The sequence below is a fragment of the Eptatretus burgeri genome, chromosome 1, assembly GCF_056783735.1.
Source record: "Eptatretus burgeri isolate ZD-2024b chromosome 1, Ebu_testis_v1, whole genome shotgun sequence".
Classification (NCBI taxonomy): Eukaryota; Metazoa; Chordata; class Myxini; order Myxiniformes; family Myxinidae; genus Eptatretus; species Eptatretus burgeri.
In genome coordinates, this window is record NC_140961.1 from 140,770,073 (window position 1) to 140,792,166 (window position 22,094).

The window sequence follows — 22,094 nt, forward strand, 5'->3', positions numbered from 1 at the left end:
CAAATGTTACATGGTTTCTCTTTGTGAGTTTCAAAGCAAAATACCTTTGATAACACCCAATTTCTAAGCCGTTTGCCGTATTAACACGTTTTCTAAATTACAGAACCAATTTTTTTTCCACCCATCATACGATGATTGGCAACACATCACTGAAACGTCTATAATGCAACGTTGGTTCTTTTTTATTTGTTCATTGAAATTCCCCCAAAAGAAGGGTGAAAGCTACTCAAGGTTTTTTTGGTTGTATACAGTATGTATTGGAGTCGGTAATCACACCGACTACAATCAGCCGATCACCAAAAAATTGGCGAGCACTGATATATGGGATATTGTTGTCACATGCACAACACAACAAATCCGATCGACAATCTGTGGCATGACGAGAAGATTGCTGTCCATCAACACCGTCCATGCAACTTAACAGCTTGAACAGTTTTGTACAGAAGAATGGGCAAATATTGCCCAATCAAGGTGAGCAAAAGTTGGTGAAGACCTATCCCAACAGCTACTCACAGCTGTAATTGCTATCAGAGGTGCTCCCATCAAGTGTTAACTCGGGTGGGGGGAGTTGGACACTTGTCCAACCAAGATATTCTAGTTTTGTATTCTTAATTAATTTTATGAAATTTGTACAATTTGTTTTTCATTTGGAAGTTGTGGTTTACGATGTGTAAATAAAGGTGGAAAAAGTCTGATTTAATACAATTTAATCCCAGGCTACAAGGGAACAAAAGGTGAAAATTTTGAAAGGGGGTGTAGACGTTCCTCGCTGCACCGAACATACACACACACACACACACACACACACACACACACACACACACACACACACACACACACACACACACACACACACACACACACACACACACACACACACACACACACACACACACACACACACACAAAATCCTCATTAATGTCAATCTATACAATAAGATAGAAACGCCAAGTTTTGGTGCCAATTTGCAGCGCCAAATCACATCGTAGCCTCCGGACAATTGGCAGGTATTTACTTTACTATCTGGAAGGGGGCTTAATGTAATTTTGGTGGTGAACTGATAGCAGGAAAACATGCGTTAGTTCCAAGGATACCGCTTATACCATCAGACAGTGAGCTGCCGTTCCAGTTCCGCCGACTACAATTTCCCACTACGATCTTGCTTTGCCATGTCAGTAAACAAAGCACAAAGACAGTCGTTCAAAATCATCGGACTAGATCTACGTGCATCTGTTTTCTCCCACGGGATGTTTTACGTTGCGGCATCAAGAGTTGAATCAAGACGCAGGCTGCATGTCCATGCCCCAGACAACAAAACGAGGAATGTTGTTTGTAAAAATGTGCTCCAGTAGACGACTGAAGAGACCCTCTCATAACAAAATTGACTCCACCGAATCCGTGAATAACCCACATCACACACATGCTTTCATTTCAGTGACATTACCCGTCTTCGACGGGTACCCTGCTGGTGATTCAATATGTTACAAATCGAGTTCTAACTATGGTGCAGGTGAAGGTGAAGGTTTTTTCAGGCTCATAGGAAATAGGCCATGAAAGGAAATGGAGATATGAGCAACTTACTTTGCAAAGCCAATGAAGTCTTCATGGTTTGTGTTTATGTAGGCAAGTTCAATGTCGATGAGGAGCAAGACCTGGTGAATACATTTTGGGCACAAAATTAAGCAAAATTTTTGTATCGTCATGCGATTACTAAAAATGGAACTTGAGAAAGGAAAAGTTAGACGCAGGAGGCTATTTGCCCAACACTCCCAACCACTGCATTTCATCCGAATTACGCAGCTACACAGGTAACTTGATTGCGGTAAAAATATACTGTGGCCTCTTCATCTCAAATTAAACAACAGGATCTTACATATTTCCATTGTAAGTGTATACAGACAAAGCAGGCTTGACATCCAGAAACAGCACACTCAAGTATGCAGTACATCGTGCTGGCGTCGTATCAAAACTGCAGTTTTAAGCAAAGCCAGACGTAAACAGGAATGAAACACAGACAGAACAACTCAATGGCAAGTGCATTAATAACCGAGTTATCCTGCTTTCCCAAATGTTTTTTCAACAATTTATACGAACATCAAGTGGGACGGTGATATCCAAGACTATTTAGGTGCAAATAAGATACAAGCTGTTGCAAACCCATTTTACTTTGGCATTAGATCAATTTTGACTGTAGAGAGGAGGTACTTGCATAATTTCAACCGAAACAAAACAATGGGTATGTCATACAACGGAAACGCTTGGGAAATCCTTCCCAGCCACTTGCCTGCGACTTTGCCAAAGCCTCGCGCTCACGAACATGAACAGTTACAATGCGTTCAGTTTCTTCCTGCAGCAAAGGATATTGAGAAAGCTGCCAAGGGAAAGAAGGCAAAAGGGGATATGGTGGTCAGTGAAAAGGAGGAAGTTCAACCTTGATACCAACATAGCAATACCGACTTCATTCCCAAAACAGAACACACTAGGAAGAGTGCATATCTCCGTGAGGCTGAAGTTTACATTTTATATTCCACTGATCTAAACCTTACCCAAAATCTTATCAGCTTGTTCTCGTCATATACACAAATACACAAGTCATCTACCAAGTTTTGTCATAATCCATCCACAACTTTTAGAGATATTATGCTGTATATCATTTTTGGGAGTGTCTATCAATGGTGAAGAATCACTTTTAAAAAATCACGTGTCCAAATCCGGATCCAAATCTTCACCCAAATCAAATAAATTAGTCCTTGTTACACACCCAACCTGTCCACCAAATTTTGGCCAAATACATCCACAATGTTTTGAGATACTATCGGAACCCGTCATTTGCGGGGTATACATTCCTGAAAATGCGGTGAATGTAGAATCCACAAATGTTGGGGCATTGTTTCAATGTGAAAAAGGGGGAGAGGTTCCCACCAGTCCATAATTCAGAAGGGGAAAATCAAAAATCATGTGAAAAACCGCAACTACGCCCGAGAAAAAAACATCGCGAAAACATGAAAAAAACAACCCCCCCCCCAAAAAAAAACACGACGCACAGAGCTGTGAATGCAGAAGCAGGTCACATTTTATGAACCGCGAATACACGGCATCCGCAAGTATCAGAACCACGAATGTCGGGGTCCGACAGTATTGTGCTTCATATCGTTTTTGGCCCCAACTCTCAATGGTGAAAATAGATTGAAGAAATTCTACGATCTGGATCCGGATCTTCACCAAAATCTAATAAATTCGTTCTTGTCTCTCATACACGCGCACGCACGCACGCACGCACGCACGCACGCACGCACACACACACACACACACACACCCTGTCCACCAAACTCCATCTGAACCTGGCCATAACTATTTGACATTTCCCCCTCACAGCCAGACAACGACAGGGGTGAAAACATAACCTCCGTCCACTTTCGGTGACTGAGGTAATTGAGAGCAGCAGCAGCATCATCAGGAGGGAAAATTAATAAAAATTGTGCGAAACAAGGCATGGTCAAGATGGAAAATAGCAAGTAAAAATATACCCATCAGAGATGCGGAATCCCCCGCCATTGAAATAAATGTTGACGCCCAGCCAGCCGGACGGACGGACGGACGGACGACCCGGGTGACAACAATATCCCCCTTCCACCACGCGGCGGGGGATAAAAACGACATAAAATGTCATCGCCCCCATTGTTTTAGTAATTGTGCTGCATGGTGTTAAAACCCATATTGATGTACATCTGAAATGGCCGCCAGTCTCCCAGTCGGCCATCTCTGATGAGATCGCAAAACAAAGTGAGGTGCACATGTATGCCATCATGTACTGTGCTTGTGTCAAGTTTGAACAAAATCGGACCATGCATGTCTGAGAAATGGTTGGGGACACATTTAAGGAAGAAAATGCCCCCCAGTCGGCAATCTTTGATCTGATCTCGAAAAAAATGAGTTGCGTTTGTAAGCAGTTATCCATTATCTGTGTGCCAAGTTTGAACAAGATCGGTAAATGCAAGTCCGAGAAATGGTTAAGGACGTGTTCAACACCGGGGGGGGGGGGGTTAACAACTAAAATGGCTGCCAGTCAGCTGTCTTTAATTGCATCGCAAAACAAAACGATGTGCAAATGTACACCATTGTGTATTGTCTTTGTGCCAAGTACGAATAAAATAGGTTTATACATGTCTGAGATAATGGTTGCGGACGCACACGCACGTGAAAATCGAGACCAAATCCATAAACCCCCGTTTTGGACCAAATCCAACGAGGACTAATAATATCTATCTATAATTCCAGCAATGTGTGTGTGTGTGTGTGTGTGTGTGTGTGTGTGTGTGTGTGTGTGTGTGTGTGTGTGTGTGTGTGTGTGTGTGTGTGTGTGTGTGTGTGTGTGTGTGTCCGCTGTTTCTCGACAACCTCTGGTCCGATCTAATTGAAACTTGCCAGGTATATTGCTGGGGACCTGAGGATGTGCCTTTTCAAGGTTTGATATTAATCGGACAAGTGCTTCCCAAGTTATGGCCATTTATTTACCAAACCAATGGGAAGACACGTCGTTGCGTGGGCATGGCCGATGGGGAAGGGAAGCACAGCCACGTTCCCCATTACGGGTTACAACGTACGGGCTTCCGGAGAGTGATGACTTCGTGTATTTTAATAATTTCTCGATTTCTTTTATGCGCATTTATAAACACAATGGCCCAAGTTATGATCGTTTTCATATTAGACGGTGTATAAGTTTTGGGAACATCAGAGTGCTGGTATGCTCCGAACCAGGAAGTAAATTTTTTCTCTCTCTTCTCTTCTCTTTTTGTTTTTCCTTGCCACGACATTGTGAAAAGGTAAAATACGTTGGCGCTAATTGAATAATTGGGTATTAAAAATAAATTGCGAATTTATCGAACTGCGAATAATATCGAACTTCCGGGTCACGCACATAAGGGCACGCGAGAGCGAAGAAACGGCCTGTGTGGTTTATTTATTTATTATTATTATTTTTTAATGGGCACGTACTGGTTAATTATAATAATAATAATAATAATAATAATAAAAAGTGAGAGATAATGTAGAAAATAAAAGAAACGATTGAAGTTAGCACAGTGAGCATGCTGGAGAAACTCTACAATGGCAGATAAGGGAATGCAATGTGCACACCAAAATACCACGTTTATCCCTCGCAGTAATTTCCGACTGGCGTTTGGTACCATCATCAGCACTGTTTCACTCACAGATATGAAAGGTTGAGTTCACTCGAGCACAACTAAATGAAGTGCTGTGCACCATTATATTTCCCGAAGAGTTGTTTCGTTGTGTGGGTGAAAAACAAAACTTTCACAACAAAGAAACAGTTTCACAACAAAGGAATACAGGAACACTGAAGCTTAGAGAAAGCATTAAGTAGAGAAAAGTGTGTCAATGCAAGGTTGAAAGTCATTATAACCAGAGTTGGTGTCAAAGCCACCCAATGCTCGCCTGTTTATACATTTATCGTTTTTAAAAGACTAGTCTAATAATATTTTTTATAATGCATTGCAGTGAAGTCTGATCCAAATAATTTTAAAGCAATATATGTATTTGTATATTGTAATCAGTAAAAAATAGTGTGGTAGATAAAAACATTAGAAAGGAAATAACTTGCACCAAAAACTTTAACATTTTCACGCTCACGCTGATGCTCATGCTCATGCCGGGGGTATCGCTATAGCTCTGTTCTTTGAACAGTCGAGCTAAAAATGTTGCAACAAGTTTGATTGTACATCTTTAAAAGTGAAGAAATGCAGTTTTATCAATATGTGTGGTTTTTTTTTTTTTTGCATAGCCACACACCTTGTCACTGCACCTGCGTAAGACATTTGACAACTCAGTTACGACCATGTCGATGCACTTGAGGCAAGGCTCCTTCAATTTCTGCACCTGTTTCTTCACAATAGTTTCAAATGCCAGGTCTGGAGTGAAGAGGCCAGTCCTACAGTTAGAGAGGGGGGGGGGGAAGATGCATATAAAAGTGATGGGTGAAATCAATGCACTTAGAAATAGATAAGAGTGCACTGAAAGACCACATTCCCTGACAATGAGAGATTTCAAGTTATAGGAAGGACAGACACGCTCACAATGGTTTAAGTTTCCAAGATATCCCAACCATATATTCAATGTAGCACACAGCTATTCACTTACTTCATTTGGTCCTCAAACTGTCTACACCAGTTAAATCCAAGTTTTTAGATTGCTCCTTCAATCAGTTCCTAAAAGTCAGCAAATTGGCAGCCATGCAGGAGGGACTTCAAATATCCACAATTTTTTTTTTAATTACTGGGAGAGCTAAGGGGTGCTTGAGGATAATCGAATTGCTCAAACACAGTCATGAATAGCTGTCTGTGTAACATGAGCTTTGTTCACAGGAGAAGCACGCATTTGGTCGATATCCCTAAGAATTTGTCCAAGATAGCCTGCTGCAATTGTTGTACGAGGTTAGTGTAATATTCCCCTGTGAATGTGGTTTTGTGAGGCATATTGTCAATCAGCAGGATTCCCTTGAAATCTGTGGGCCGAGGGTAGGGCAAGAAATGTTTTGGGTGTCGGTAAGCTATTGTGCTTCCATGACATCAATTCCAATCTGGTTTCAGGATACCACTTGTGAAGCCATGTTTTATCACCAGTTACCAGACATGTCACTGCAATTACCAGACAAGTAACTACTGAACTGAACAATTCATGAAGCTCGTGACTTGAAGCTGTTGCAGTCAATCATAGGTGCTAAGGTTTCAGGAAGGTCACCTTGCTGAGATCTTGGAGATAACAGAAAAATAAAAAGGATGGAGGTAAAAACAATGGCTTGAGAAATTCTAAAGTTATTTGCATATCAGAGCAACCATAACACAGCAATCCTCCATGACGATCGACTTAAACTAACATCCAGACTTAAAGGTCAGCAGCCCAATCAGATACAATAAAAGACTAGAAGGGCACTCGGAAGAGCGCGTACCTCCGCACGTAATGCCTGATCCACGACAACATATTGAGCCCAATCAATACATTTTTGAAATATCATGCTATACAGTACTATATCGTTTTTGGCCCAATCTCTCAATGGTGAAGAATCACTTAAAAATTAAATAATTCTCGCATCCATCAGATAATCACCAAAATCAAATCAATACGTCTTTGCCACACACCTAAACCGTCCACCAAGTTTCGCCAGAATCTGTCCCCAACTTTTTGAGATATCGTACTCTATATAGTTTTTGGCCCAATCTCTCAATGGTGAAGAATCACTTTAAAAACAAGCTCGAATGAGCTAAGATCCTCGTCCTCTTAATGATGACGTCATAAAAACGAATATGACGTCATTGTGATGTATCAGGTTTGCGATAAATTATCTGTGCTTATGCCCGGCTTGATTCCCGCAAACAAAATTCAAACAGCTTGCCGAGTTTCGGAGATAATGGTATAGGCGATTTCCATTAGCGGCGATATTATGACATCAACTTTTTTTCTCGGAAGAATTTCCCAAATCGGAGATGGTTACTGCCTGCGTGTGGGCTTTCTGCATATACATGGCAAGTTTCACGAAGATCCGATGAAAACTCTGGGTTGTGAAACAAATAATGTCAAAAAATAGGAATGAAGTCATAAAAATTGATATGACGTCATAGTGATGTATCATATGTGCGGTAATTCATCTCTGCCAATGCCCTGTTCGATTCCCGCAAACGGAATTCAAAAAGCTTGCCTAGTTTCGGAGATAATTTTTTCGGCGATTTACATTAGCGGAGATATTTTGACGTCATAACTTTTTTCTAGGAGGAATTTTCAAAATCGGAGATCGTTACTATCTGCGCGGGGTATTTTTACATATATATGCCAAGTTTCAGGAAGTTTCGATGAAAACTGTAGGCTGTGAAACAAAAAAGTCCACAAGAACAACAACGTGAGTAAGACTTATAGATCCTCCACGAGGATCTAAAAATTTCAGATCTGCATCCGGATCTTCACCAAAATTGAATCAATTCTTTGCCACACACCCAAACTGTCCACCAAGTTTCGTCCGAATCCGTCCACAACTTTTTGCGATGTCGTGCTATATATTGTTACGGATTTTAGAATCCGATCCGACGAATGCATACCAACATCCAGGTCCTCAGGTAGTTATTGCCCTCAATGCACGTCCAGGATAGACCCATCCCCATGTCTGGTGGGATTCTAAATATGATGCATTGAGAAGGGTAAAGAAGAGATCCCCTCTCTTCTGGGAAGCTTTTTCTCTTGACGACAGACACATTCATGCATGGCGTTTCTTTCACAGATGCCAAGACCCGCCTTTTTCCATCGACGTTCGACACCCCGTCCAGCAGTTCTATGGACGCTGGCTGGCTTCTTTTCATATTGGGCTGAACAGTGAAGTGATAATTGTTGTTGACAGTTTTATGAGTGCTTCACGTTTTTGCTCGGTAATTCTGACAAATGGCTGTTTATTTTTTGCTTGCCCAGCACCACAGACATGGCCTCGGAAGCGAGGAATAACCCGCGGGCCGTGCGGGTTGTCGCGGCAACGGTGCGCGAGTGGGGCGGGGTGAATTTAGAGGGGCGGGGGAGTCTGTGCCGGCGAGACAGGCCGTCGATATAAAAATGAGAGGTCCGTTCTTGGTGGACGGGGAGCGGTGAGAGCGGCACGCGTGCGGGTCAGTCGAAAAATGAGTGAGGCATGGGTCGGTGGACGGCGAGTCAGTTTGTCAGTCAGTTGGCATCAGTTCATCAGTGCCAGTCAGACGGCTGCTTCGTCATTTCCAGTCAGACAGTGGTTGCTTCATCGTTCCAGTCAGACGTTCGCTACATCGTTCCAGTCAGACGGTCGCTCTTGGCGTACCTGTTTCTTGGGGGTGATGTCGACTGGTGTTCAAGCCTGTTTGTGAATGAGTGCACGGCAAAGCTGGGAGCTGGCGACGGACAAGGCACGCTCACACATTTCAGGACGTTTTTGTTTGACGGACGACTTGTCTTTGGTGAGTGAGACGATTCTTCTTCCCCCCGAATGATCTGCTGGGTCGCTTTGTCTGTGCTTTGTTGTTAAGCAAGTCAATCCCTGATGAGCATCTGCTCTTTGTCTCTTTTCCTATCATTTTGATTGATCTGCCCTGATTAATTATTTATTTGCTTGCCATCCTTTTGATTTGGAATACATTAATTTTTACCTCACGGAAATAAAAGTTCTTTTTATTTTTTTTATTTTATTATTAATAAATTGCTTGTTTATGTTCCAACCTGTCCGTACTTGTCCTTTCCTTCGATTGATCCAGCATTGTCTGAACCTCGATAGACTGGGAGGTAATTACCACTGACTTGACCAATAATAGTCGGCACGCACCAGCGGTTAAACGTTCGGCCGCCCTAATTAAGATATAATCAAAATAAGATTGGTGCTTTGCTGAGGGCGTGCTCTCCGTACAGGTAACCACGTGACCTCTAGTTAAACGGCATCATTAGACGGTGGACACTGGAACTCGTGGTTAACTGGGTGGCGTTCGTGGTTCCAAAGCAAACCACCGTACCACAAAGTTAATTGTGAGCGGTGGCCCCAGGTCCGGCTCTTCCGAGGACAAATGGGGAATAAACCCCCTGAGTAACAAACTGGTGTCTCGGTACCCGTGGCTGTAACAATATCGTTTCTGGCCCGATCTCTCAATGGTGAAGAATCACTTAAAAAATTCTAGTAGTCGGATCCGGATTTGGATCTTCACAAAAATCTAATCAGTTCGTCCTTGTCACACACCGAAACCTGTCCACAAAATTTCATCCAGATCCGTCCATAACTTTTTGATATATCTTGTACACAAACAGACAGAAAGGGGTGAAAATATAACCTCCGACACCTTCGGTGGCGGAGGTAATAAAGGTATGCCGTCACCATGCATGGCCACCATGCAATGGCAGATTTACTTGGAGCTGGAAATTTATTTGCATAAAAAAAGTTAATGGCACTTCAATGATCCATATATATGCATAACTGTAGAAAATATCTGTGCTGTACCGTACTCAGAAACAACAATGTCAGATCAATGAAACCATCGGCATCTTTCAAGCATAGATAGTACATGCAACTTTATAATGAGAAAAAAATGAAAAATTAAAACACTGCAGTTCTAAATACCCTGTTCTGAAGACTTTTTGAATGCCCTTCATACTTAAGTGTATCAGTTACATAGCCATATAGGCTTACCTGATACCATGGATGTTTTTGATGGCATAACTTATCTCCCTCCTTAGCTCTTTTTCATCAAATTCCATCTGTGTTGCCCAGGAGAGACAAAACATCAGAAAGCATTTCAAGATCCAAACAATTATATTCACTTCAAACTTGTTCATAAACATGGCCTGATGAAAAATATGATCCTTGTTTTAATTTTTTTTTTTTTACCATTGGTTAAACCCAATAGAAGAGCAAAGTTCCCAATCTGGACATATGGAGACAAAGATCATGGGATGGGTGGAAAGAATTTTTGTTGAAGGCATGGAGGAAGGTGGTGCTGTAGGTATGGGAGGAGGGTTGGTGGACCAAGCATTAAGGTGAACGACAAGTTTGTTAAACAATCCATGTGACAAAGAGGAGGAAAAGATCGTAAGGAAGAACACATGGGGTGCTCATGACAGAGAAATAAGGAAAGTGAAGTGTTTTTAAAAAGTATTTTAAAATGTTTAAAGGGAGTAGGAGGAAGAAAGAAGCACCAAAAATGCTCCAGCACGTCTTGGTAAACAGCCACATTAACTGTCTGATTCAGCACGCAGAGATGACGTACACCCATGGCACTCAAGCCACCCCACACCATCTGGTTTTACAGAAACTTGACGGTTCGCTGTCGGCAGGTAGGGTGATACGGCTCTTTTAGACGGCACCATACTCGGGGTCCCTTGTCACCAAAGGAAATACACATTTTTCAGTTGATCTCTGTCTCTGTCTCTCTCTCTCTCTCCTCTCTTATATACATACATCATGAGACCACACAATCTATATGATGAGAAATTAACTAAATTTAGATTGGTATGGCAACATGATAAGTCATCTATTCTAATTTCTTTGACACAAGAAATGAATTGTTCTACTGTTTTGACATGACTATCCGGTATAAAACAGGTAAGGTCACCGATTTTTATTAGAAGTAAATTTTCAGCATCGTTTTATATTTTTTCGAGATAATATTGTGAAATATTTATTTACATGTCAGAAGCATGCATCTGGTTATCGCTGCATTATTCTAATTTCATGAACCAGACCAATGTGTGCATGCGCACACGCACGCACGCACACTTAATTATGTTAATATTTCGTCTCTTCGCAATCTGTCCTGAAAAGAAACTCAAAATAGAAACAACAGCAACAAAGATAAAAAAAAAAATATATATATATATATATATATATATATATATATATATATATATATATATATAAAAACAACTACGACAAAGCCAACAAATGGAGAAAACAAATCACATGTTGAAGAACAACCAAAAACGATTCTACCGATAACCGCAGGTGAGGGAGGGGGACAAAAGCAAAGTGTATCAAGTCCCCTCAAGAAAGAAAACTTGAAAATTTCTGGAAAGGAATCTATGAGGACCCAAAAAGAACACAACAGGGAGGTGGATTGGATCCAAAACCAGGGGGGGGGGGAAAGAAAGCAACACCTAAAGGAAATTCTCCCAGTGACATTTGATGAAGAAAAGAACAAAACTTGAAAAAAAGTGCCAAACCTTTTTAGCCCTGGCCCGGATGGAATTCCAAATTTCTGGCAAAAGCAACTAGACACTCCTCAATCACTATGCTCTAACATTCAACAAACTTATCCAAGGGGAGGAGGTAATGGATGAATGGCTCACAAAAGGTAACACCTTCCTCATCTCAAAATCTGTGGAAACCCAACTACCTCACAAGAATAGACCAATAACATGTCCACCAAAAACATACTTATCTCTGATGGGAATTGTCACAGAAATGATGTACCAACACTTAACACAAGAAGGACAAGAGACAAAACAGAAGGAATGTAAAAGAGGATGCTATGGAGTAATAGACCACCTTCCACTAAACAAGGCCATACTCAAAAACTGTAAAACCAGAGGAACCAAATTATCCACAGCATGGATAGACTACAAAAAGCTTTGGATAATGTTTCACATTTATTGTTGATAAAATGCATGCAACGGTAAAAGATCAACCCCAAAATAATCAAACCGATTGAGAAAGAAATAGAAGACCACATTGATATTGCAGCACTTAAAAGGAAAGATCGAAATACCGCAGGTGAAGATAAGACGTGGGATCTTCCAGGGTAATAGCATTTCTCCCCTCCTGTTTTGCCTGGCTCTGGACCCACTGAGCAACCTCATTAACAAGCAAGGACATGGATACCACCTAACATTCAAGAAGAGAGTGTCCAAAGCCACAAGAAAGGTGACACATGCACTGTACGTGGACGATTTAAAACTCTTTGCACCAAATCAGGGAATATTGGCAGAACTCAAATTAGTGAAATGGTACTCTGACGACATTCAAATGGAATGTGGCCGAGATAAGTGTGCCAAGTGCACATTCATACAAGGTAGACCAACCAAAACGGACCAAAAAAACCCCCAAAAAACAACCTAATTACAACAATCCATCATACAAATACCTCAAAGTGGAAGAGGGCCACAAAATATGTCAGGAAACAAATGCGCAAAACAATTACCAAAGAATATCTATGTCGAACGAGGCTGGTCCTGAAAACATACTTTTCTCCAGGAAACAAAATCAAAGCCATAAACCAACTTCCAATACTAGTATTCCAGTACAGCTGTGGATTAGTAAACTGGCCACAAGCGGAAATCAATAAACTAGATATCAAAACAACGAAACTCCCTCACCATACACAAAAATCAGTGCATCCCGAGAATGTACCTGCCAAGACGAGGAGGGAGCAGCCCGATGAAACTCAACCAAATGCACAGAAGAACAACAGTAGGATTGGCTGAGTACACCACCGGTCAAGTTTGAGAACATCCCCATTTTTCCAGTTTTTACTGAAATTTAAGCAGTTTAATGTTTCAATGTACTCTGAAATTAAAGCAGAGAACAAATAAACAATTGCAGATAAAAAAAGAAATCATGGAATCGTTTTGTTGAACAAAATTGAATCTAAATTTTTGACTCATCAAAGTAGCCACCTTTTGCGGATATAACAGCTGAACATACTCGTGGCATTCTTTCTACAATGGAAATCATATATTGTTTGGAAATTTCTTCCCACCACTGCTTTTATACAGACAGAGGGTTTGTAACTAATCAACAAAAGTTGGGACACCTGTAGGAATTGTTTGCATCAACTTTCAAGGCTTAATTTACTTCCATTGCTGCAGAACAGCTGCAGTTGCTAACCCATTACTTGTTCTCTTAAAAGGGCCTTTTTTAACAACTCTGAAATTTACATTCTTTTTCAGTTTTTGGTAACCTAAACTTTTTTTTAACCTCTGGCAGTTTACCACTTAACTTTGTACCATTTCAGGTTATTCACTGGACTTGAACTGCTTAAATTTCAGTAACAACTGGAAAAATGGGGGTGTTCTAAAACTTTCGACCGGTAATGTACGTGAAAAGCAAGACAGACTACCAAATCCTATTTGTTTGCAAACATGAAGACAGCAAGCCAGAGAAGGAATACCTAACACACCTAGCAAAAAAAACTTCCAAATAATAGTGAAAATGGAAGATTTCACTCATGAAACCAAAACAGCAATGAATACAGCACCGATGACTGCAAAAAAAAGAGACAAATGAAAAATATAAAGTGGAACAGCAACAGATATACACTGACAACTGTGTGAACTGCAAAAGAGCACGGAGGTACGATAAAGAATTGGACAGACTGGGTATAAACAGACAAGGGTTATTGGAATGACTCAGAAAAGGTCAGATAAAATGGGATGGAGAACAAATCATAATAAATGCCCAAGACCAAGGACACTACACTGATGGCTTTAAGAAGATGGCAGGACTGAGTCAACCAGACTCATGTCAGAACAGCTGTGCACACAAAGGCACAACAGAGTTTGTAAAGTAATCCGCTGGTATATCTCCAAAACTTTGACATACCAGTTCCAGAAAACTCGTGGAAACATGAACCAAAAGCAATACTTGAAAACAAGGAAGGTACGCTCATGTATGACCTGATGATCCCATCGAGCATGAACGTGGAAAACAAAGCATTGTGACGGGATATAACATTTGGGTACAAAAAAAAAATAATGCATTTCCAATTGAGGTGTTCGGAGCCAGCAATTTTGGCCTAAACAATGCAGAAATCAAGAAAATGACCAAATGTCAAAACCTCAAACATAAAGCGAAAAGATCTTGGAAGCTGAAGAATGCTGAAATTGTACCAGTGATAGTTGGAGCAATGGGAATGATTAAAAAAGAAAGAAGCTTGAGGGGATCTTAAAAACCATCCCTGGGAATATTACTACAAACAAACTACAGTTGGAAGCTGTCTGGGGCTTGGTGATGATCCTGAAAAGAGTCCTCAGAACGAAAACTTTGAGAACAACACAACCTCGCAACTTTGCCAATGAATCATGATCCTTACTGAAACATAGGTGTTATCACACACATTGTGTGTGGCATATTAAGTATCCATTTCTCCACAAGGATTGGCAATTAAATTATCCAATCCACTTCTTATGGACAGTCAGAAAAAGAGGTGCTAGTCCCTCGAGCTCCTTGGTATTGCCATATGCCATAAACTTTCATGGGAGGACCATATCATCAAACTTGAATCAAAGGCAAGTTGCTGCCTCGGTATTGTCCGTAAAGCCAAGTCATTTCTAAGCCACGTTGAGCTCGCGCATCACGATGCAAAAATTTTTCATGCAGAGATCCATGGAATAGAGAGACAGTACATACATTAAATTAGCAAGTTTGAGGGGATATGAAAATGAGGGGGAAAAAAAAAGAAAAGAAAAAAGGAAAGAACCAATGGGGCTGATAGAAAATGGTAGTGAACTCTACAGAACAGTACTCCAATGGTTGTATGGTAAAGTGATACTTGTCTGGTAAAAGGGGGGTTTCATAATCAGCACAACAATTTGAGCCAAGTAACTGAAGTTGCATCAAACACACCTTAACCAGCTCGAAAGGAAAGCGCTCGTGGAAGATCCGGTTGATTCGTGCTCCGCCAGACAGCTCATACGTATCTACTTGGTCACCGGAGCCCTCGATCCTCTTCTCAAAGTCCACAGCAAACTGTTGTACCATTCTAGAAGCAGTGACAGTTTGTGGATGAAGAAAGGGACAATCAAACGAAAAGTGAGAAATTGATTATACATGGAGTGTGTACTGTATAGATAAATGGCCAGAGCATAAGCAAGAATTTTTGCCAGTTAATGCAGGAAATTTTTATTAAAATAATTTATTAAATTCCATATAAATATACATTTTGCAAAAAGGCATGTTGTATAATTTTGGCCATCTCACACTCATAATCACAAAGCATGATTTCAACACAGCAAATTAATCTTCAATTGAATTGTAACTCAATATAAGAAAAAAAATTATGCACTCTTCACCAGCATCAAGGTAAATGTGAAAAATTGAAAGATATATAAAGCTTTCAAACCACTGACTCACCAAAATAAATGCCAATTACTTTATCGGTGTGCTCGAGATGAAATTGTGTGTACTGATGTAACTCGAAGCCAACATGCCAGGAAAACAAAAACAAACAAACAAAAAAACTGTCCTTACATGAAAATATCCAGAAATAAATGTCGGCCTCTGTTGCGTCGCTCTGCTCATGGCCGGTCACGTGACCAGACAATGGGACATCATGTGATCTTGCGTTTCTTCGTTTTATTGTGCTACGATTGGAGAAGTTAAGTGGCTGTGGGTTTTTGTTGTTCATGGACAAGGTACACAGAGTGGTAGGAAGTCGTAAACATTTATTCTTTACAGACGGCATACAGTGGTAAGCGTTACTGCGCAAATTTTGAAGTACAGTAAGACCTCGACATTTGCAGGGTATATGTTCCTGAAAAATGCCACGAATGTCAAGCCATTGTTTCAATGGAAAAATAGGGATACGAGTGTGTGTGTATGTGTGTGTGTGTGTGTGTGTGTGTGTGTGTGTGTGTGTGTGTGTGTGTGTGTGTGTGTGTGTGTGTGTGTGTGTGTGTGTGTGTACACATATACACATACGGACGAAACTTGGTGGACAGGTTTGTGTGTATGAAAAGAATGAATCGATTCGATTTTGGTGAAGATTTGAATCCGGACACGATTTTTATTTTTGAAGTGGATTTTTCACCATCGAGAGACAGGTCAAAAAACGACATAGAGCATGACATCTCAAAAATCTATTGGGCCCGATATGTTCTACTGGATGAGGCATTGCGTGGTGGAGGTATGTGCTCCACCGAGTGCCCTTCGAGTTCTTGGTGGATTTAAATTAACAGATTAATTTAGATTAACAGAGAAAAATCTGATGATTCTCAGTTACGTAAGTATTCAAGCACATTGTCTAATTAACCTTAAATCACTGCAGGAGCAAATTATTTGTTTGAAAGGTTTAAATAAATAAATAAATAAATCAGGGCAAGAGGTTTCACCTGTATGTAATCCAGTGGTTCAACTTAAAAATTAAGTTCCCATACTTATCTAAGGTGAAAAAAATAAGGTTAATATAAATTGCATTAAATCAGACTTTTTAAGCTCCACCACCGAAGGTGAAGGAAGTGATGTTTGCATCCCTCCCTGTGTTTGTTAGTTGCAAAATCGAAGATTTTTCAAGTACAGGGTGAGTAGTGCCCGATTTCTGTTTTTCGGCTGTCAGATTCTTTCTGGGAAGTCATGTTGTTAATAATTGTCTTGCGGATTATTAATTTTATCCCAGAAAGTGGATCGGCCGCCGCGGTCCGATCGGGTGGCCGGCACGCTCCCCAGACCTTACACCTCCAGATTTCTTTCTTTGGGGGCTCATGAAAGACCTTGTTTATCGTGAAAAGCCTCGTACCATTCAGGAATTGAAGGCTCAAATCACTGCAAAGTTTGAGGAAATTGATATCGAACTCTGCAGACGTGTGTGCCGCTCTGTGCCTGCTCGGCTGCAATTGTGCATCGATCACGAGGGAGGGCACTTTGAAAATTGCAAGTAAAACAGCTTGGTACAGTTCCGTAATATTTTTTTCTTGAATAAATGGTTAGATAAACATGTCATTCATTTATTTATACCTTCTTGTACACTGTAATACAAATGGCAAACAAACAATCAACTGACAGAAATCGGGCGCTACTTCTGACTCACCCTGTATGTTGGTTCGTCAATTTGGTTTGTTTGATTGGTTGGTTGTTTGTTTGTCTGTCAATCGCCTACAGGTCACAATTTTAAACCGACCTTCACAAAACTTCACCACATGGCAGAAATTGTCATAAGGAAGAAGCCTATTGCTTTTGAGGTCAAAAGGTCAACAACTAAGGTGGTATTTCTAAAATCCTCAATTTTCATCCGATTGACTTGAAATTCGAAGAGGATTTATATTTCAGGTCACTGAATTCAAGCAGCCAATTATTTTTGTGGTAAATTTTGTTTTATGGATTTTGCGAGTATTGTGCTCTGCGTGACATCTTCTTCTTGCTTGTTTATTTGTTTGTTGTGAACAAAATATCTCAAAAAGCTGTGGACATATTTAGACGAAATGTTGTGGAGAGCTTTGGTATGTGACAAGGATGAAATGATTAGATTTTGGTGAAGATCCGAATCCGGATCTAGATCTGAGAATTTTTTTAAGTGATTCTTCATCATTAGTAGATCGGGCCAAAAACGACATGCATCAGGATATCTCAAAAACTTTTGGACGTATTCGTACGAAACTTCGTGGCTGAGTTGGTTGGGTGACAACAACAAGCCAATTAAATTTTAGCTCAAGTCAAAATCCAGATTCAGCCTATCGGTGGGATACAAAACAAACCAATTAGTCTGGCGAAGGTATGCTCTCCTCCAACTGCCCTTCTAGTTCAAACTATATTTACACATCGTAACCCACAACTTACAAATAAAAAACAAATTCAACAAATTTCAGAAAAGTAATCAAAAATACAAAACTAGAATGTCTTGGTTGGATAAGTGTCCACCCCCTTCCCCACTACCCCCTACCACCCTGAGTTAATACTTGGTGGAAGCACATTTGACAGCAAATAAAGCTGCGAGTCTGTTGGGATAGGTCTCTACCAACTTTGCACACCTTGATCGGGCAATATTTGCCCATTCTTCTGGATAAAACTGTTCACGTTCAGTCAAATTGCATGGCGAGCGATGATGGACAGCAATCTTCAAGTCATGCCACAGATTTTCAATTGGATTGAGGTCAGGGCTCTGACTGGGCCACTCAAGGACATTTATGTTCTTGCTCCTCAGCCACTCCAGTAGAGCTTTGGCTGTGTGTTTCGGGTCATTGTCATGTTGAAAGTTGAACTTCCGACAAATTTCAGCATTCTTGCAGAGGGCAGGTTCTCCTGTAAGATTTTTCTGTATTTTGCTCAATCCATTTACCCTTCTATCTCGACAAGTGCCCCAGTGATTGCTGATGAGAATCAACCCAAAAACATGATGCTGTCACCACCACACTTCACAGGAGGGATGGTGTTCTTTGGGTATTATGCTGTGTTGGGTTGGGTTTGCGCCAAATGTAACGTTTTGCATCGAGGCCAAAATGTTCCATCTTTGTTTCTTTCGACCACAAAACTTTTTGCCACATGGCTTCAGAATCTCTGGAGTGATTTTTTTTGCAGACCACAACCGGGACTCAAGGTGAGTTTTTTTTTTGAGTAATAGCTTCCTTCTTGCCACCCCACCGTCCAGTCCAGACTTGTGGAGTGCTTGGGACATTGTTGTCACGTGCACACATTTACCAGTCTTTGCCATAAAGGCCTGTCGCCCTTTCAAATATGCCATTGGCCTCTTGGATCAGTCTCCTCCTTACTTGCTCATCCAGTTTGGAAGGACAGTTGATATAGGCAAGGTCTTGGTGATACCATACGCCTTCCACTTCTTTATGATTGTGTTATCTGTGCCCCAAGGGATAGTCTCAAGGCCTTTCAAATATTTTTATACCCATCCCCCTGATTTGTGCGTTTCCACAACTTTCTCCCAGAGGTCTTTTGAAGCTCCTTGGTGTTCATAGTTGAGTCTTTGCTGTGAAATGCACTACCCAGCAGAGGAAACCCACAGGAACAGCTGATTATATTCTACAATTTAACACAAATGGAGGCCAATCAATTCGGTGTGATTTTGAAAGTGATTGGTGACACCTGATCTAATTTACAATTGATATTATAAGGAGCGTGGACACTTATCCGACCAAGATATTCTAGTTTTGTATTTTTAATTGATTTTCTGAAATGTGTCGAGTTTGTGGATTATGATGTGTAAATAAAGGTTGAAAAAGTCTGATTTAATGCAATTTAATTCCAGGCTAAAATTTGTAAAGGGGGTGTTGACTTTCTGTCGGCACTGAATATATATATACAGTGGGGAGAACAAGTATTTGATACACTGCCGATTTTGCAGGTTTTCCCACTTACAAAGCATGTAGAGGTCTGTAATTTTTATCATAGGTACACTTCAACTGTGAAAGGTGGAATCTAAAACAAATATCCTGAAAATCATATTGCATGATTTTTATACAAGTAATTTGAATTTTATTGCATGAAATAAGTATTTGATACATCAGAAAAACAGAACTTAATATTTGGTACAGAAACCTTTGTTTGCAATTGCAGAGATCAGACGTTTCCTGTAGTTCTTAACCAGGTTTGCACAGACTGCAGCAGGGATTTTGGCCCACTCCTCCATACAGATCTTCTCCAGATCCTTCAGGTTTCAGGGCCGTCGCTGGGCAACACAGACTTTCAGCTCCCTCCAAAGATTTTGTATTGGGATCATGTCTGGAGACTGGCTCGGCCACTCCAGGACCTTGAGATGCATCTTACGGAGCCACTCCTCAGTTGCCCTGGTTGTGTTTCGGGTCCTTGTCATGCTGGAAGACCCAGCCACGCCCCATCTTCAATGCTCTTGTTGAGGGAAGGAGGTTGTTGGCCAAGATCTCGCGATACATGGCCCCATCCATCCTCCCCTCAATACAGTGCAGTTGCCCTGTCCCCTTTGCAGAAAAGCATCCCCAAAGAATGATGATTCCACCTCCATGCTTCACGGTTGGGATGGTGTTCTTGGGGTTGTACTCATCCTTCTTCTTACTCCAAACACGGCGAGTGGAGATTTCACCAAAAAGCTCTATTTGGTCTCATCAGACCACATGACCTTTTCCCATTCCTCCTCTGGATCATCCAGATGGTCATTGGCAAACTTCAGACGGGCCTGGACATGCGCTGGCTTTAGCAGAGGGACCTTGCGTGCACTGCAGGATTTTAATCCATGACGGCGTAGTGTGTTACTTATGGTTTTCTTTGATACTGTGGTCCCAGCTCTCTTCAGGTCATTGACCAGGTCCGGCCATGTAGTTCTGGGCTGATCCCTCACCTTTCTCATGATCATTGAAAATCCACGAGGTGAGATCTTGCATGGAGCCCCAGACCGAGGGAGATTGACTGTTATCTTGAACTTCTTCCATTTTCTAATAATTGCGCCAACAGTTGTTGCCTTCTCACCAACCTGCTTGCCTATTATCCTGTAATCCATCCCAGCCTTGTGCAAGTCTACAATTTTGTCCCTGATGTCCAAAGACAGCTCTCTGTTCTTGCCCATTGTGGATAGGTTGGAGTCTGATTGATTGAGTATGGACAGCTGTCTTTTATGCAGAAAACGAGTTCAAACAGGTGCAGTTAATACAGGTAATGAGTGGAGAATGGGATGGCTTCTTAAAGACAAAACTAACAGGTCTGTGATAGCCGGAATTCTTACTGGTTGGTCGGTGATCAAATACGTATTTCATGCAATAACATGCAAATTAATTATTTAAAAATCATACAATGTGATTTTCAGGATTTTTGTTTGAGATTCCGTCTTTCACAGCTGAGGTGTACCAATGAGAAAAATTACAGACCTCGACGTGCTTTGTAAGTGGGAGAACCTACAAAATCGGCAGTGTATCAAATACTTGTTCTCCTCACTGTATATATATTGTTGTGGTTGACGAAATTCGCAAACCACCATTCAGGTCCCTTAGGTGAGATATCTCTGTAAGTACATGTGTAGTTAGACCAAACCCGTTGTTTAGAGGGAATAAATGTGATTCATTCGGGCTGCGACCCTTCGAGATAGCCGTTTTTCTTTTACTATCTTTATTTTGGACCAGCCGCCATTACTACCATTACTACCACCACCAACCACGTCTCAACAGCCATCACACAACAACCACCAACCGCAACGCCGCTTCACAACAACAGCCACGACCCTTGCAGTCACATCTCGCTCTCGCAACCATCGCATCACCGCCATTCCCGCGCCGCTTGTGGACACCGATCCTGGACTCGTGCAGGCGCGCACCGAGCAGCGGGTGCAAAAAACACCAGCCTTTCCGAAGAAATCGGATCAAAAACGATTCACGTCCACTTCTGTTCCGTCCTATCGGCGAGCGTGGGGCGATTTGGCCCCGCCTCCAGGTGCGTCGGAGTATAATCGCTATATGCAGATTCGTGGATCAAAAACGATTCACGCCCACTTCTGTTCCGTCCTATCGGCGAGCGTGGGGCGATTTGGCCCCGCCTCCAGGTGCGTCGGAGTATAATCGCTATATGCAGATTCGTGGATCAAAAAGCATTCACGCCCACTTTTCCTCTGTCCAATGGGAAGCCAGCCAGAGGTAAAGGGTCGAAGGTGAAGGAGCGAAGCCACGGGGGGGCTATAAAGGGCCGCGCTCGCTCGCCAAAAAGGCAGTTGAGTTGGGAAGAGTCGAAGTGGAGTTGGAAAGAGTCAGTCAAGAAGAGTCGGAGAAAGCAGTTGGACGGAGCTGTGGAGAGTTGGAGAGGTGGCGGCGGCGAAGGCAGTCGAGAGGGCGCTCGTGTCAGAGTCGGGGAGCTGCGGAGAGGGGAGGCCGATAACGCGACCGAGGTCGCGGTGGAGACGCTCGTCGCGGGACC

The 22,094-nt window shown here is 41.6% G+C and overlaps 1 protein-coding gene across 6 annotated transcripts in view; it reads right to left on the minus strand.

Annotated features, from left to right (window-relative positions):
• Positions 1–22,094, minus strand: part of LOC147035631 (dynamin-1-like) — a 200,182-nt gene that overhangs the window by 99,691 nt on the left and 78,397 nt on the right. For all 6 annotated transcript variants that reach the window (XM_085845574.1, XM_085845532.1, XM_085845547.1 and 3 more), the window contains exons 8-12: positions 15,126–15,261; positions 10,197–10,264; positions 5,810–5,948; positions 2,286–2,372; positions 1,583–1,653 (exon numbers count right to left, since the gene is read on the minus strand). In XM_085845574.1, the coding sequence (XP_085701700.1) occupies positions 1,583–1,653; positions 2,286–2,372; positions 5,810–5,948; positions 10,197–10,264; positions 15,126–15,261 (501 nt within the window). The remainder of the gene's footprint in view (positions 1–1,582; positions 1,654–2,285; positions 2,373–5,809; positions 5,949–10,196; positions 10,265–15,125; positions 15,262–22,094) is intronic.